Genomic DNA, 15221 nt, shown 5'->3' with positions numbered 1-15221 from the left:
TGACGTATGATTATGTGCATATTGTCACTCTTGTCAACTGAAAGTGACAGAATATTCAAAGGCAGAATGCACCTAGAACAAATGGTCGGACTCTCAAACTTCTACAATATTCTGTTGGCCTACCCACATGTTGGAGCACATTTTGAAGCTTATGGGGTTATAAATTTTCACTGGATTAGCGTTTTGAATATTGGGAATTTCATTTCCCCCATAGAGATAACACTGGAATGGCAGCCATTTTGAATCGCAAAAATTGTTTAAAATTTGGTAATTTGTTTCTCTAGTACCAAACTTGGCATGGCTACCGATTTTTATTGATTTTCAAAGAGAATGGTTGAGAGTTGACTTGAGGAAAATTTGAGCAAAAATCCTTAAACTTTCGAGGCGCAAACTACCTTAAACACAGATATCAAATTCTCTGGTAATTAATAAACAAACAAACAAACAAAACACTGGACGGCTTGTGTCAGAGAAATGTGAATGTTTCTAGAGCGTTTTTATTAAACTTTTCTTTCTTGGGGATGCACGGCCCTCAATACAAGAATTCATCAACTATTTTCTGACATCGTCTGTGTTGACGGGGCAAATGGAGCTCCATTGTGCGACTTTTCAGGTACATTTCTAATAAAAGGCTATCTATGCTGTACAGAGAAAAATGTAAATTTGCGGACTTCTCCAAGACGAGTCGTGGGAGACGCTTTCCTGAAGCTACATCTATCTTGTATCCTTTCAGTCTTGTCTTTTTTCAAATCAGGCAAATACTGTACTGTTGTACATTTCTACAATTTTTCAATTTTTTTTTGTTTCAATGACCTAGGTATAAAAGGCAAGTATATTTGAAGGTGGAAGTTGAAGGAAGAGATGTTTGTATGAGCTGAGTCTTTGTGAAATATTGCTGATGTAAGGGGCTGGTTGATGATTTCAAAGAAATCATAAACCAAGCCCTTGATCGCTTGTTTGGACTTTCGTTGCCATTATTTATTCATGAAAATGTTAATCACTAGCTTGTAGTAATGTACGTTCTATTGTATCTCAGTATTTTTTTCTTTTTGTAACCTAGACAAACAAATTTTGTTCTGTTGACTCTCAAAGTGGACAGCAAGTTCTACAAAAAAATACTTATGAAATGAAAGTGTTAAACATGCCACTTCTTGGCGAGGGGTACGTGTACGTGTAAAAAGTTTTGGCGCACACTCTTGTACAGGATAACAATCAGCGCATCTTTCTCGACCTGTTCACCCCTAATGCCCTATAAACAGGTTCACAATCACTATTCATAACAATACGTTTGGGCCAAACCATTGTGATGATAGGGGTCAATGTTGACATCCAGACTGTGCCAACCAAGCTGGGCAGACTTTTGATTGCATTTTTGTTCAAGGAGGAAATAATGAGAATAATCCACAGAACAATAATAATTTTTCTCTCTTTCTAAATCTGGCTTTTCAAATAATGCATCTATACTACATTTCATGACCTCTGACCTGCATTCAAATTGTCCTATGCTGATTTTTGAAGTGAGTTACAAGCTGTGCCTTGCATAGAATGCAACTGGAATGAAGTCTTAGTGAAACTCTCCTTTTATTGACCGACCTTGGCATTGTTCTTTTTGCTAGAATTTAGCAAGAAGACCTCAAGCACCAAGGTTGCATGCAATAGGAGGAATCCAATTTTCTTTTCTTCCAAAATCGCAGCCAATTCTGAAGTGATTATTCATAAATTTAAGAATTTTAATTTTGATTTTTGGCATGATGACGCTGCAAATCACCCTTATTTTTTTTGTTTTAAAACTTATATTTCAATATTTTCTAAAAAATTCTTTAGACGACTCAAAATAGGGGGAATTTTGTGAGGGCGCTTTATGAAGACTTGAGTTCCCGGTGCATTCTACCTGTTCAAGCCAGTAGCAGGTACTTGATTCATAATGAATGATATAATAAAAAAATAATAGCGCTCTCTTCCTCATACATGGATAGTCACACTGGCCGATTTTGTGACCCGTACGTGACCCTTACATCCTGGTATTTTTATTGGTATGAATCAACCAGATTGACTATGCACTGTGTAGCATCTGGCGATATTCCATTAATTGTCAAAATTGCTGTGAACATAATTGTACGAAAAAAAAATCTGTACTTTTCTTGAATAAAATTGAATGTTGAACACGATACATCACCAAATATACCAGGATGCACGGTTGGAAATGACATAATAAATTTAATAACCCTATCCTGGCAAATTATGGGATACATTTGAATTGATTCAAAGATTTGATTTGATTTTCAAAATTGTTTCTGTCCTTTTTCAAAAGTACATATCAAACAAAATTTTAAATTGATTCAGAGATTTGACTTTCAAATTTTTTCTGTCCTTTTTCCAAAAGTACAGATTATATCAAACCATATTGTTTTGACATCCAAAGTTAGGACAGATGCACTGCAATATGAAAGTTCAAGGCCGTGTGGTAGCAAGGGGATAATAAAATTAAAAAAAACAGCAAAAATCTTCTTGTAAATGTCCTGAAGTTTGTTCAAATTTCAGTAACAAAGGGATGCAACTCCTTCACAAAGAAGGGGAAAAGGAGCTTGAAAATTATTTTGTGTTCCCTTTCATGAAATCTCCCTATGAATTGTAACTTTTCATCTACAATTTTTTTTACATGCGTTTTCCTTCATGCAAAGTTTGTTGACCGCTATGATTAATCACAATATTCACAATATTATTATTCTAGAATTCATTACAAAGAGGGAATGTTAAAAAAACTTGGGTGGAGTAAGGGATGTGTTACTCAAACTAAAAATCCAGGCAAGAAACAAAAAAGGGGGAAATTTTCATGGGAAATTTTCATGCCCTGTTTGTTTGAGGTAAGAGTTCCTTTCTACCATCTATTCCAAACACCTTTCTAGCAATCTGACTGCGCAGCACGCCGCTGTGGGTGCCCTGCCCTGTGAAGGATTAGTGCCCAAGAGGCAGCCATCTTGGGTTCAAAGTTCAAAGGGTCAAAAGTGGTGGGGCCTCACTGGGCCATTTGCAAGGCTGTTGCTAGGGCCTGTTTCTGAGTATCTGAGAGCTGCATGAGGCAGGCGTTCCACACATCACTATTTCCCTGTGGAAAGGAAACAAAGACACAAATATAATACTGAATCTATCTACGCACTTGACTTTGACACGTTATGAAACCAACTTTAGGCTGGGTGATTTTGTTTTGGCGATTTTGTTATAAATATTGTTGCTTCTGGGAAATGATTAAACAGACAGAACACTGAGCTGAGTTACGATTGCTTTTCATAAGTGCCCTTCTCCCAAACTGAGAAATTAGAAAAGAAACAAAACTCCAAACTACAGCTGGAATGAATTTGAAATGAACAAGAAAATAGATTGACATTGTAGTTATTCGAGACAACTGGATCTGACAATTTTTCTCACAAAAGCTACTTCCATGTTTGATCAGCAAAGAAATATAAACTAGGAAAAGCAAAAATTTTGAAGTTCAAGATCAAGGAATTAGTTGTCTGACCTGTATTCGTCTTATAATGGTGACCAATCTCTGCGTGACCGCCATGTCATCACACGTTGCATCCTTCGAAAACACGTCTGCTATGATGGCCAGGATTCTGCCAACATTTGAATTGTTTGCGCCAAGAATATGGATGTTACCACTACAAAGGGGAAAAAAAAATGTATTCATGAAATCCCATCTTTGTACACTACTTTTCCAAAATGAGATGTGGTGAATGCTGGTGGGATTTTATGGCACAAACAAAGCAGTGACACATTTGGACAACGGCTTAAGCATTTCAAGCTTTTAAAACCTTTAAAACATTATTACCTTCCCGGCTTTGATCGACAAAAACTTGGTATGATTCATTTAGGACATCCAGTTTATTCAATTGTAAAATTTTGAAAAAGTTTAACACTCAACTTTTGGGCATAAAACAAGACAAATACATCAGTATTTTGATCAAAAATAATTACCTGAATCAAAAGGAACATGGATTACACAAAACTTATAATATTCAAAGTTTACTCACTCTTCGATAAGATCACAGAAATAATTGTAAATATGAACACACTCCTCCTTATCTTCAGTGACTGGTAACCATAGAAACCAGTGTGGCAGGATTTCATCCACATTCAGGTTGCCGTGGTTGTGTTTCATGATTTTCGTGATGGCTGAGATAGCGTTTTCTGTGGCGTTGATGTTGTCAATTTCTCTTGATGCGGGATCTTGGATCACTTTTGTTAGATAGGTGATTGCCTCTGTGGAGAGGGGGTGGGGGAGACAGGAAAAAATCAATCCCTCCTGTCGCCAGATTTGGCTTTAAAGATTGAGACGAGGAGTGGGGAAAGAAAATGGTGCCGAAGTGCAAATTTTTGTGATGTACAAAGCCCTCTTCTTAGTATAAAAATTCAGTTTTCCTCAGTACATGGTGATATTTACCACAGTACACGTGATATTTACCACAGTGGAAATGTACAATTGACAGAGCAAACGTTACTCAGTTTACCTTGGCAGTGTAAATATTCTTTATGTCCTTAAACTTTTGTTTGTCATATTATTCACTATCAACATTCTCTTTTACTAAAGCCTCCGTCATTTTTACTTTTCACTTTCTACAGTAGATATTTCAGTCCCACATACCAACTGTATCTGTTCATGTACTCTTTTACGTCGAAAATGCGGCCAGACAACGCATTATAGAAAAATATTACATGTGACAACGAGTGAAATTGTACATACTGATAGAATTACATTAAAAGCCACAATTGACTTGGCAGTACAAATGTAAAATGAATTTACACACCAGTTTGCTGGCTTACCTAGGCACGCTGGCCCGTACTCTTTCCCTCCGTGCATGCCCATCACTCCGCAACCGTAGGCCGCTGCCTGTCTCACCTCAGCTGTTTTGTCACACACAAACTCCAACATTGGCCTCAGAAAATATTCCTGATACTTAAATGATGCCTACCAACAGGAAACAAGTATCACATAGATAAGATAATGATAATGAACTCCGGGAAGTATCCCGAAAATAAGTGAGCAGCTATCTTTTGAAACATTTACATTTAAAGTTGGCAAAGCGGAGCATTTTGACTGTTAGTGAAAGACATTTAATTAACCCTTTGACTGCCAAAGTCAATTTTCTTCGCCTTTATAAACTATATGCCAAATTTTGATAAGAAACTGTAGCAAATGAAATGTGATGTCCATTTGGTCCAAAATTATCAAAATAATTACAGAAAAATTCATAAAAATTGGTGAAATGTTGTACTAAAATTTTGGCGGGAAAAAATTACAGCACTCAAAGGGTCAAGGTCTCAAAGAATGTAGGGCCCTGCATTGTTAGAATTTTTTCATTTATTGTCATCAGAGACACACACTGAAGCTGTCTCATAATCAATCATGATAAAAAAATCTCATGAATGAAATTGGGGTTTCCTCAGCGTAGCAACACTTATGATTGACTGGAAAGACATGTTTATGATTGCTACCGTGTATAGACATGTACAGCCATTTCCATGGACAAAATGCATGACGTTGAAATTCACAATGACTGTTTGGTGTAGTCTTATTTGTACTGTGCCCTGTTACAGGTAGTAATTGTGCTTGCCTTTCATAAGTAAGGCTGTTCATGTTTTGCTGCAGGCAAAAATTCGGCCGGCAATCACTTGTCAGATCCAAGCTACAGGCATATGAAAATCTTTTGTTAAATGACTGACTTTAACCAAAGATCGTGTTGTTGTTCTGTAAAACAAGTTAGATGTACAAACTGGACAAGCAGCATTCTTAAAGTTGATAACGGAGAACATTACTTACAGGTCCACAGTATTCAATAAGATCATCAAATATACAGATTGACCATTGATGATCCGACCAGGGCCTGTCTGGAGCCTAGGAGTGACAAAATAACACAACAAATATTACCACAAGTTTCAGACTGCAAAAAAATAATCCATTACATTTTATAAGCACACATTAGTAAACACAATTATTGCTAGAAACATCTTTGATACATATATTCATTAAACAAATAGAGTTTGTTGTACAAGCTTGAACAGATACTACTTCAAAGGTGACAAAGCACATGTAATACACGAAGTGGTTTAAAGGTATACAGTCACCTGTAATCTAAATATGCCCATATATGGTCAAAGGGGCGTTCCTTGGTATTCAAAATGCCCATTTGAGGGTGCTGTTTTTAAAAAGCAGCAACCCGCTTAAAATCTGTGATTGGTTAGATTTTCTCTTTCCATGGTAACTGTGGCAACATTGGAACAGGTGACAGTATACCTTTAATATACTACACTGTAATTTTGCCTGACAGGTTTGCTAGTCTAGAGCCAGAAGTTCCTGTGTACAATTCAATTTGGGATCACATTCATGCAGAGTGTTGCCCTGTAAAACCGACTGTAGATTTCTACAAAATTGCAATTGATATGTATATTAATGCTGCATTGTGCAAAACATCAGGGGAGTTCTTGCGATTGTTTTGCATGAGAGCGCTCACAAAAATCAACAATACTGTATGATTTACACCACAATTTACATGTAAAATGAGTGCAATGTACATATACTTGTACATGCGTTCATATCAAAATTGAAGTCTCTGGGCAAGACAATGAGTGAACAAGGAAAGGCGTCATGTTACAGAAGTTATATTAGCGGGCACAAAATCACTGTGATGTAGAATACAAATGGTAATTCCTGACTGAGATCACAGAATGCATATCAGTTACTTGAAGGAGGCAAATTACTTCAAAATGACTCCAGCATGGCTGGGCGATGAGAGAGTTTGACAGCACTGACAGCAGTGACAGAACAGTAAACAGGAGAGTGAGATGGACAGGTAGAAATATTGACAGACACAGGGTAAACTCAATAAGTCAAATTCCGAAAAAGAAAGAAATGTCTAAAGAACATGAGCAAAAGTAACAGTTCAAGAGAGAGGCCCTCTGGAAGTAACCAATGGTTGTCATCTGATATGGATGGTACCAGTGGGGAGCAAGCCTTACAAAGACAAGAAACTTACCAGCAATCTGACAAAATGTGGCAACAACTGTTCAAAGAATGGCAGGATGGCGTCATTGTAGGTTCCGAACAATGCATGCATTACGTCAGCTATTTTACTTAAAGTAAATACATCGTCATCATCCTGTGGAAATACAGAATATTTAGCGCTTAAAATCAATGTGTACATATCATTTCTATTTTATGAAGTTTCTAGAATATTACCTGGGTATCATCTGCAAGTGGGCTATCATAGGTTGTACTTTTCCGTTGATTCAAATTAAAGAAAAAGGGGCTGAGAAAAGGTATGTACATATGATAGTCATTGTACACTGTAAAACAAAAGACATCATTTGCACATACACTTGGACAATTGAAAGCTACAATGCTAGTACATTCAAGCAAACTACAGCAGACGACTGTCATGAGATTCGCTGTCTATAAAAGATGTAAAGTGTTGCACAAAATCAAACTTTTAGATCACATGGCAACTAATTTACCTCATCTTGTAAATTTTCTTCTACGACTTCATCATAGTCTTCATCTTTCCTTTGTTCTGTAAAATGTAATTTCAAATTTGCTTGTCTTACAAATATGACAGTCAAATCTATCACACACACATATTCATATCTCAATATGTGTAAGATGTCAGCCAAGTACAAATAGACTACAAATCACAATATACATGTAGATCAGTCAGGTGACTTCTATTGACCAATGAGCATTCATATAATCATTACTCAGTCTTTAATAGGGTTGTGACATATTTCCACCAACCAGCAATGATGTTCACCATTATAACAAAGTCACATGATTATATTAAGCCAATCAACAGTCACAGCTTAGTTCTTTAAATGAATACAGAGAATCTGATTGGACAATACAGGCAGTGATCACAGTTCACAGCTTTTACATATCTTCTGTGGACAATTACTTTTTCTGACACCCCCCACCCCCACCCTACCCCACCCCATGTCGCAATTACTATTGTAAGACATTCTCTCACCTTGCCTATCAGCGTATCTCTTGAAGTGTTGATCTAATGTGTCTCCCATAATCTTTGCCAAGCTTGTCAGCTGACTCTCATCCAGGCATCCCTTGCCCAGAAACTCCACACACTGTAATGCAAAGCCACACGATTTGGGGAAACTTGTGAGACACTTTTTGTTCTATACATTGATGAGTTTCTTTGCCTACATTCAGGGGCATGTTGAAATACCCAGTATTTTGCTGAGAACTTTGCTTGTACACCTTTAACACGCATTATCATCTTTGAAAAGTAAAACTCAGGTCTGAGCCTTTGATAAGCATAAAACGAATCACACTATTAAACCACAAACCACACAGCATAAAGACATTATCACAATGAGTAGACAAGTTGCACGTCCTCTCATAGCGGGACCTACGTACATATAACTATCTCTTAACCTTCCTTGAGTCATTTTTACCTATTTTCTAAATTACCCCATAGGTTGAGTTGCTCTTATCCCTCCCAGGCTGAAGACATGACATGACATGACATGACTTTGAAAATCTGAGTTTTGTATAGAAAACCATCGTAGATTGCTCCTGATCAACAACTTGGCATATGAAGTGTGGAGACGAAAGGACGAAATTAGATAACTGATTCTCTCAGCCCATGTATCTGCCGTAGGCATTCTCAAAATGCACGTGAAATTGTGTATTGAATGATTTTTATGAAGTCTCTCTGTGATTCACACATTTGACTTGTGACCTACGACCTCTGACCTCTCAAGTACTGACCTTTGCAAATGAATCCATCTGTTGGATCAGGACATCATTTTCAGGCTCCGTCTGTATTGCTTTGAGTAAATCTGGCGCTATGTAGTTCCACATCTGTGTTAAATAGTCGTCCCCTTTAATCTTGGCACACTCTAATAAATATGGTAATGATTCTGCCGCCGATAATCTCACTAGTGAACCCACGGTCAAGGAAAGATTACCATAGTTGAAGACAGCAGGACTATCGGTAATGCATGGTATTTCTTACAATGTGTGTGCCTAGACATGCAGACTACAACACTATGTGAAGTAAGCCTCGACAATGTACTTTCTTTGCATCTCACAGCATTGATTTAACTACTATTTGTACTAATTACATTGTGCTTCTACAGCAGATATATGTACATTCTGAAAAATTAGGGTCAACCGCTGCTATCAATGATCACAAAACTTATATGGGAAAGATTAAAACTCTATCAATATGGACAGTAAAATATTCAGATGAGAATAAAACACAATGCATAAGATGAGAGCAACAATATTTTTTCAGTTCAACACATTGTAAGAGACTGACTGATAATGGCTTGAACTACAAAATGTCTGTTATATCTTCTCAAGTCTGCTGTTTAAATCTCTGCTGGCATAATACACTTTTTTAACCTGTCACCTTGTTTTTTCTCAGAAGAGCTATGTAATGAGCTGAGTACCACAGCAACACACTACTTATTCCTTTCCTGGAAATTTTCAGTGAAAAAATTTACGTAAATTATCTTGAATGTAATGCAAAGGATATCATCATGGAAGTAGAATTTTAACAACGGCACCATCAGCTTGACAACTTGTTCCGTGTAATCCGCAAAGGACTCTTTCAATTCCCTGGCATAACAGACTAACATCTGACAGGCTGTGCTCTTGTCTTCTAAACCTGAAGTCTTGATGCCAAAACTTTGCTGAGGAACGAGAAAAAAAAAATACACAATCTTTTGAAATATGGTCAAAAAAAGTCAATCTCAGCACACAGGGTGATTAGAGGATTCATTGAGCAACCCCCTCCCCCCTTCCCCCAAAGAAAAAGAAATGCCGTTCACCTCTACTATCCTGTTCAACAGTAATGATTAAGTAAAATGGTGGCAAAAGTAGTCGCTTTTTTACACTGATCATATGACTTACTCGCATGGATTCACCTTTCCTTTTGGTACATACACTATATGACCTTCCTGTGTAACTATACATAAACTTATAGCGGTGTTACGTAAGATCAGTTTTTCAATTACAAACGGTAATTTTTTTGCAACTGTAACATAAAAAATATGTCTTGTTACAGGAGAAAAACAATTCCTCTTTGCAGATTTACCAAAAAGAAACGGACTCACTTGATCTCCGAGATTGACAAACTGCCAGCCTTCATCTTCGCTGATCTGCTTGGCATCTTCAGCTGTTAAAAGACACCACGAGAGATTTTAGCAGTGCTAAAAATGAGTGCTGTTGTTTGTGTGTTATGCCAGGGCATCATAAAAGTTTTCACTCCACTGCACTTTCAATTTGAGGGAAATACTGACTCATTCAGCGAAAGATTCATGGAAAGGCCGGAAAAGATGCCGGATTCTCCACATGGGGATTTTGTGGAGCAGGCCACCTCTCCGTTTTTCAAATGATCCATTTGTGTGTTAATAACCATATAAAAGAACATATTTTCATGACAAAAGAATATGCATATTATGCCTTGTTGTATATAGAGGCTCTGTTTTTCAAAGCTGTGGAGAACACGGAGATGTACGGGAATACAGATGATTTAGAGAAGCAGGAAAGGAGTTATGGTGCATGACATGGAAGAGAAGGGAGTCAGCTATTATATTGGAAGCACACTCACTATCAACCAGCGCAACTTCAGGTTTGATGGCGGCGGCTGTCATGAGTGGACCCATGACCACTGGTAGGTATGCCTGGAAATCTTTGCCGAGTAATTTACACATCCTGGCCCAGGCTGAGATCATGAACGAGATCTGCGGATCGTCGTCGTCCATCTCATTGGCATCTGTCTGTGCTTTGAGAAGTAGCTGCATAACGTCGTTGGCATCTTGACGGAACTGAAATCAGGAGTTAAACACAGTGAAATTGAGGATTTTACAGTCTAGTAATGGTTAGCTTTATACATCAGTGCATTTTGGAAAAGAACAGTTACTTGACCAAAAATTTTACAACAGCCTATCATTTTCATTAATATATCATGAATATATCACATGGCAATTTTTTATTCACAAACCACACAGTTTAAGTTCTATATGAAATTAAAAGTATTAATAATTTAAAATTTCCTGAAATTTTGAGAAAATAAATCAATAAATAGGTGGATTAATGACTCGAAATAATACCTGTCTGCCTGTCCCGGACAAGTGAAATTTGGCCTGGGACAAGTAGTTTTGAAAAGTACTTGTCCAAGTGGACAGGTAGGTTTTCTCAGCCTGCAACCAGTGTTTCAACCTATTGACTACAGGAAATATTCATAAGTTTAAATTTATGTACCTTTTAAAATTTTGTAAATCATTATTTGGATATTTACCTGTCAGAAAAAAGTAAAAGAAAGTTCAATAATATCTAATCACTGTTTACAGGAGGCAGCTATGTTGAATTATCTAAGGTCACGTCTCAAATCTCTTAGATTGGGAGATTCTCATAGCTATCTTGACACTGAGGGCGCTGTTATGCCAGTTTGTATACGATACAGACATGAGTTTGTTGAATTGAATTGAAATTAGTATAGTTTCTTAGAATAAATTATGCCATTTTGGACAGGTACTTTTCTCACTGGGACAGGTACTTTTTATTTCGACTTGTCCAGTGGACAGGTGGTTGAAAAAAAGTATTTCGAGCCCTGGGATTAATAATTAACAAGACTTAAAAATAAGTAAATGATAACAAAATAAAAAAAAATAAAAAAAATAATATTACTTAGAAATTACATACACATACGAATCAAATATACCAAGTACCACATTTGAAATATGAAATTCCATGCCGGAAAATGCCGAGAGAGTTTGACCGGTTAAGAAGGGCTTGACTACGCAGTTTCTGCGTAGTGAAGCTTCATTACGTATTCATGGTGACCCCTGGCCAGCTGTCAATAACTTTGGGGGCTTTTGTCTTTTGGCCTGCTTTGCATATGCGTCGTGGACACGACCTGCCAATCACCCAGGTAGTCAATTAAACTATTAATTGACTGTTTACCGACCCAATTAACACTATCCAGCAGTATCAGTCTTATTTTAATCGCGTGGCCCGGGTGGGCACAACGTAGGAACGCGTGTATTTCTGTGTGTACGTTTCACTTGTGGCGTTGTTTGTACCATCGTGTGTCCTTGTTTCACCTACAGCATTACCTTCAAGGTGACAGGCTTACTATTAATGTTCAGTATCATTGCACCGAGTTCTGCCCACGGTGAAAACCACCTGTTTTGCCTACTAATTACTGCCCGTCGCTGCCCGTCCTGAATGTAGCCTATCTATAGCTACAGTAATCACATAAATCATTTATCAGTTTTGATATATACTCCTAAATTGTAAGTTTGATCAAAATCGAGACCACATTCAAGGGCTATGCAGACTGTCCATGTAAGCACACACAGTGACAAGAAGGCGGCAAACACCTACTCACCAAGCACATCGAATCGGGCGAAAAGAAGCATAACAAGTCATTGACAATGACATAGTCCCCACTTGTAAAAGGAGTATTAACGGTAGTCTTGATGGGGCAGGGAAATGTGGTCATTAAGAAGTATCACTTGACTGTATAAGTTCACAACTATGGGCACATAGGTTGATGACATTTTTCCCAATTAAAAACAAGAGGCATGTCTAAGTTATGGTTCTAAATTGGGAAAACAGATCAGACCTCTAGCTGTGTTGGCCAGCCAAGAAATACATATGTGCATAATAAATGAGGTACGAGATGTGAAATCTTAAGGTCTAATATCCTATCAAAATTGAAGCGTATAGAACTTGTGGTTACTGAGTTATGCATATATATGTATAATCAAGGTCTAAGGTCATCAAGGTCACGTGACATTCTGAAAAAAAAAAATCATATTGCTAAGTTATCTCTATATACCAAAAATCAGACCTCCAGCTCTATTGGCTCGCTAAAAATTAGATATGTGCATAATTAATGAGGTACAATATGTGGCGTCATAAGGTGTCCCATCATACCATATATGAAATGTTTGGCACTTGTGGTTACTGAGTTATGGACAAATATGTATATTTGAGGTCAAAGGTCACCGAGGTCACGTGACATTTTGTCAAAAAAATTGTATTGCTAAGTTATCCCTATATACCAAAATTCAGACCTCTAGCTCGATTGGCTTGCTCAAAATTAGATATGCACATAATTAATGAGGTACAATATGTGGCGTCATAAGCTGTCCCATCATACCATACATGAAGGGTGTAGCACTTGTGGTTACGGAGTTATGGACAAATATGTATATTTGAGGTCAAAGGTCACCAAGGTCACGTGACATTTTGTCAAAAAAATTGTATTGCTAAGTTATCTCTATATACCGAAAATCAGACCTCTAGCTCGATTGGCTTGCTCAAAATTAGATATGTGCATAATTAATGAGGTACAATATGTGGCGTCATAAGCTGTCCCATCACACCATATATGAAGGGTGTAGCACTTGTGGTTACTGAGTTATGGACAAATATATATATTTGAGGTCAAAGGTCACCAAGGTCACATGACATTTTGTCAAAATATCTGAGATATCTGCGTGAACGGATGGACTCACAGACGGACATGACCCAATCTATAAGCCCCCTGGATTTCATCCATGGGGACTAAAAACTGTGTAACTGCATCCTTTTTGCAATATGAATACGATGAGAAACTAAATTTTTATTTTTCTTGGCCTTATACCGGTACATGGGAGTCTATGGACTGCCTTATACATGGGAGTCTATGGACTGCCTTATACATGGGAGTCTATGGACTTCCTTATACATGGGAGTCTATGGACTGCCTTATACATGGGAGTCTATGGACTTCCTTATACATGGGAGTCTATGGACTGCCTTATACACGGGAGTCTATGGACTGCCTTATACATGGGAGTCTATGGAGACTGCCTTATACATGGGAGTCTATGGAGGTGAAAACTAAAAAGTCCTCTAACACGGCCAAATTTGATCGCATTCTGAAACAAATCGACGTGCATCTGTATGGGGTAGGGTACTATCCTTGTGCAAAGTTTGAAAGAAATTGACCTGGGCATGTCTGAGATATCTGCGTGAACGGACGGACGGACGGACGGACGCACGCACGCACGCACACACGGACGGACATGACCAAACCTATAAGTCCCCCCGGACGGTGTCCGTGGGGACTAAAAAGCTAGGCTTATCGCCAAAACAAAACGCGCCAAGCGCTAACAAAAACCCATACCAAGCGGCCCTTTTCAGGGCCACCAAATACTCCAAAAAGGGAACTACCAAAAAATACGATAAGATGACATAGAACACACAAACACTTAAAAGAAATAACAAAAATCGTACACATAACAAACAACTGAAACACAACATTAAATACAAAATAAACAATCACAGTAACGTAACAGAAACATGGCCGTGGAAATAAATCAGCTATTTCCAAAGAAAAGCCGACAACAACATGAAATTCAACAACAACCTATCATCGCTCAAACTATGAAACTCCGAAAAATAGTACTAGGCAAAAGCCTTAAAATTCATTCGGACACCAACAAAACCAAACAGAATAAAACCACCTCAGGATTTCAACAAATAAAGTCGTATAATGTGACTACGCTACATCGTGAGACACAAACAATCGCAACAACACCAATTCAAAGAAAAGTCAAATTGGACTCCACGAACAACAAAAAAAAACAAAAACTTGAAAGCTATCTGAAGCTGCTAAACTCGCACTTCTAGAGATACCCTTTCAAACAAGGAAACAAAACATGTCGCGTGCCAAAACAATCACGATAAACCAGCTTGCAAACAATGGACAAATGTTGGGAAAATAACCCTTCGACAAGGGTCGGTTTTTCGTTATTGTCAACACAAACGATTACGTACTCGAATGCGAAAGGCAATTACGTAACACTCAGTATTATACACAACAAGCCAGAACAAACAGTAAACAAAGTAAATGAACTATTAATTAAAATGTACGAGAACAAGCACATCAACCAGGATACTTGTAAGTATCTTGATCCAATAAACATAAAATCCGTACCCCGCAGTGGTACTTATTGCCTAAAAATTCACAAAACCTCCGCAAAAATCTAAAAGACACACCAGTCAAAACAAATTTTACCGAAGTAAAGAAATATAGAACAAACAAACCGAACCACCAAACGGACTCACAACGTGACCAAAATTAATATACTTGCCTCGCTAATCGGAAAGCAAGACCACTAAAATGCATTAAAATAAATTTTCACAAACACAA

The 15221-nt window shown here is 37.7% G+C and overlaps 1 protein-coding gene across 1 annotated transcript in view; it reads right to left on the bottom strand.

The window, feature by feature from the left end:
- Positions 1 to 461: 461 nt before the first annotated feature.
- LOC139118925 (importin-5-like) overlaps positions 462 to 15221 on the bottom strand; it is a 34302-nt gene continuing 19542 nt past the window's right edge. Inside the window, exons 14-25 of the mRNA XM_070682491.1 lie at positions 10623 to 10839; positions 10126 to 10187; positions 9546 to 9702; positions 8774 to 8946; positions 8016 to 8127; positions 7510 to 7565; positions 7032 to 7154; positions 5819 to 5893; positions 4822 to 4966; positions 4032 to 4260; positions 3518 to 3659; positions 462 to 3106 (exon numbers count right to left, since the gene is read on the bottom strand). Coding sequence (XP_070538592.1) covers positions 3017 to 3106; positions 3518 to 3659; positions 4032 to 4260; positions 4822 to 4966; positions 5819 to 5893; positions 7032 to 7154; positions 7510 to 7565; positions 8016 to 8127; positions 8774 to 8946; positions 9546 to 9702; positions 10126 to 10187; positions 10623 to 10839 — 1581 coding nt within the window. The 3' untranslated portion in view covers positions 462 to 3016. The remainder of the gene's footprint in view (positions 3107 to 3517; positions 3660 to 4031; positions 4261 to 4821; positions 4967 to 5818; positions 5894 to 7031; positions 7155 to 7509; positions 7566 to 8015; positions 8128 to 8773; positions 8947 to 9545; positions 9703 to 10125; positions 10188 to 10622; positions 10840 to 15221) is intronic.

The sequence above is a fragment of the Ptychodera flava genome, chromosome 19 (genome assembly GCF_041260155.1).
Source record: "Ptychodera flava strain L36383 chromosome 19, AS_Pfla_20210202, whole genome shotgun sequence".
NCBI classification, from domain to species: Eukaryota; Metazoa; Hemichordata; class Enteropneusta; family Ptychoderidae; genus Ptychodera; species Ptychodera flava.
The sequence above is the reverse complement of the archived record's forward strand: the minus strand, read 5'-3'. Positions and strand labels throughout refer to the sequence as shown.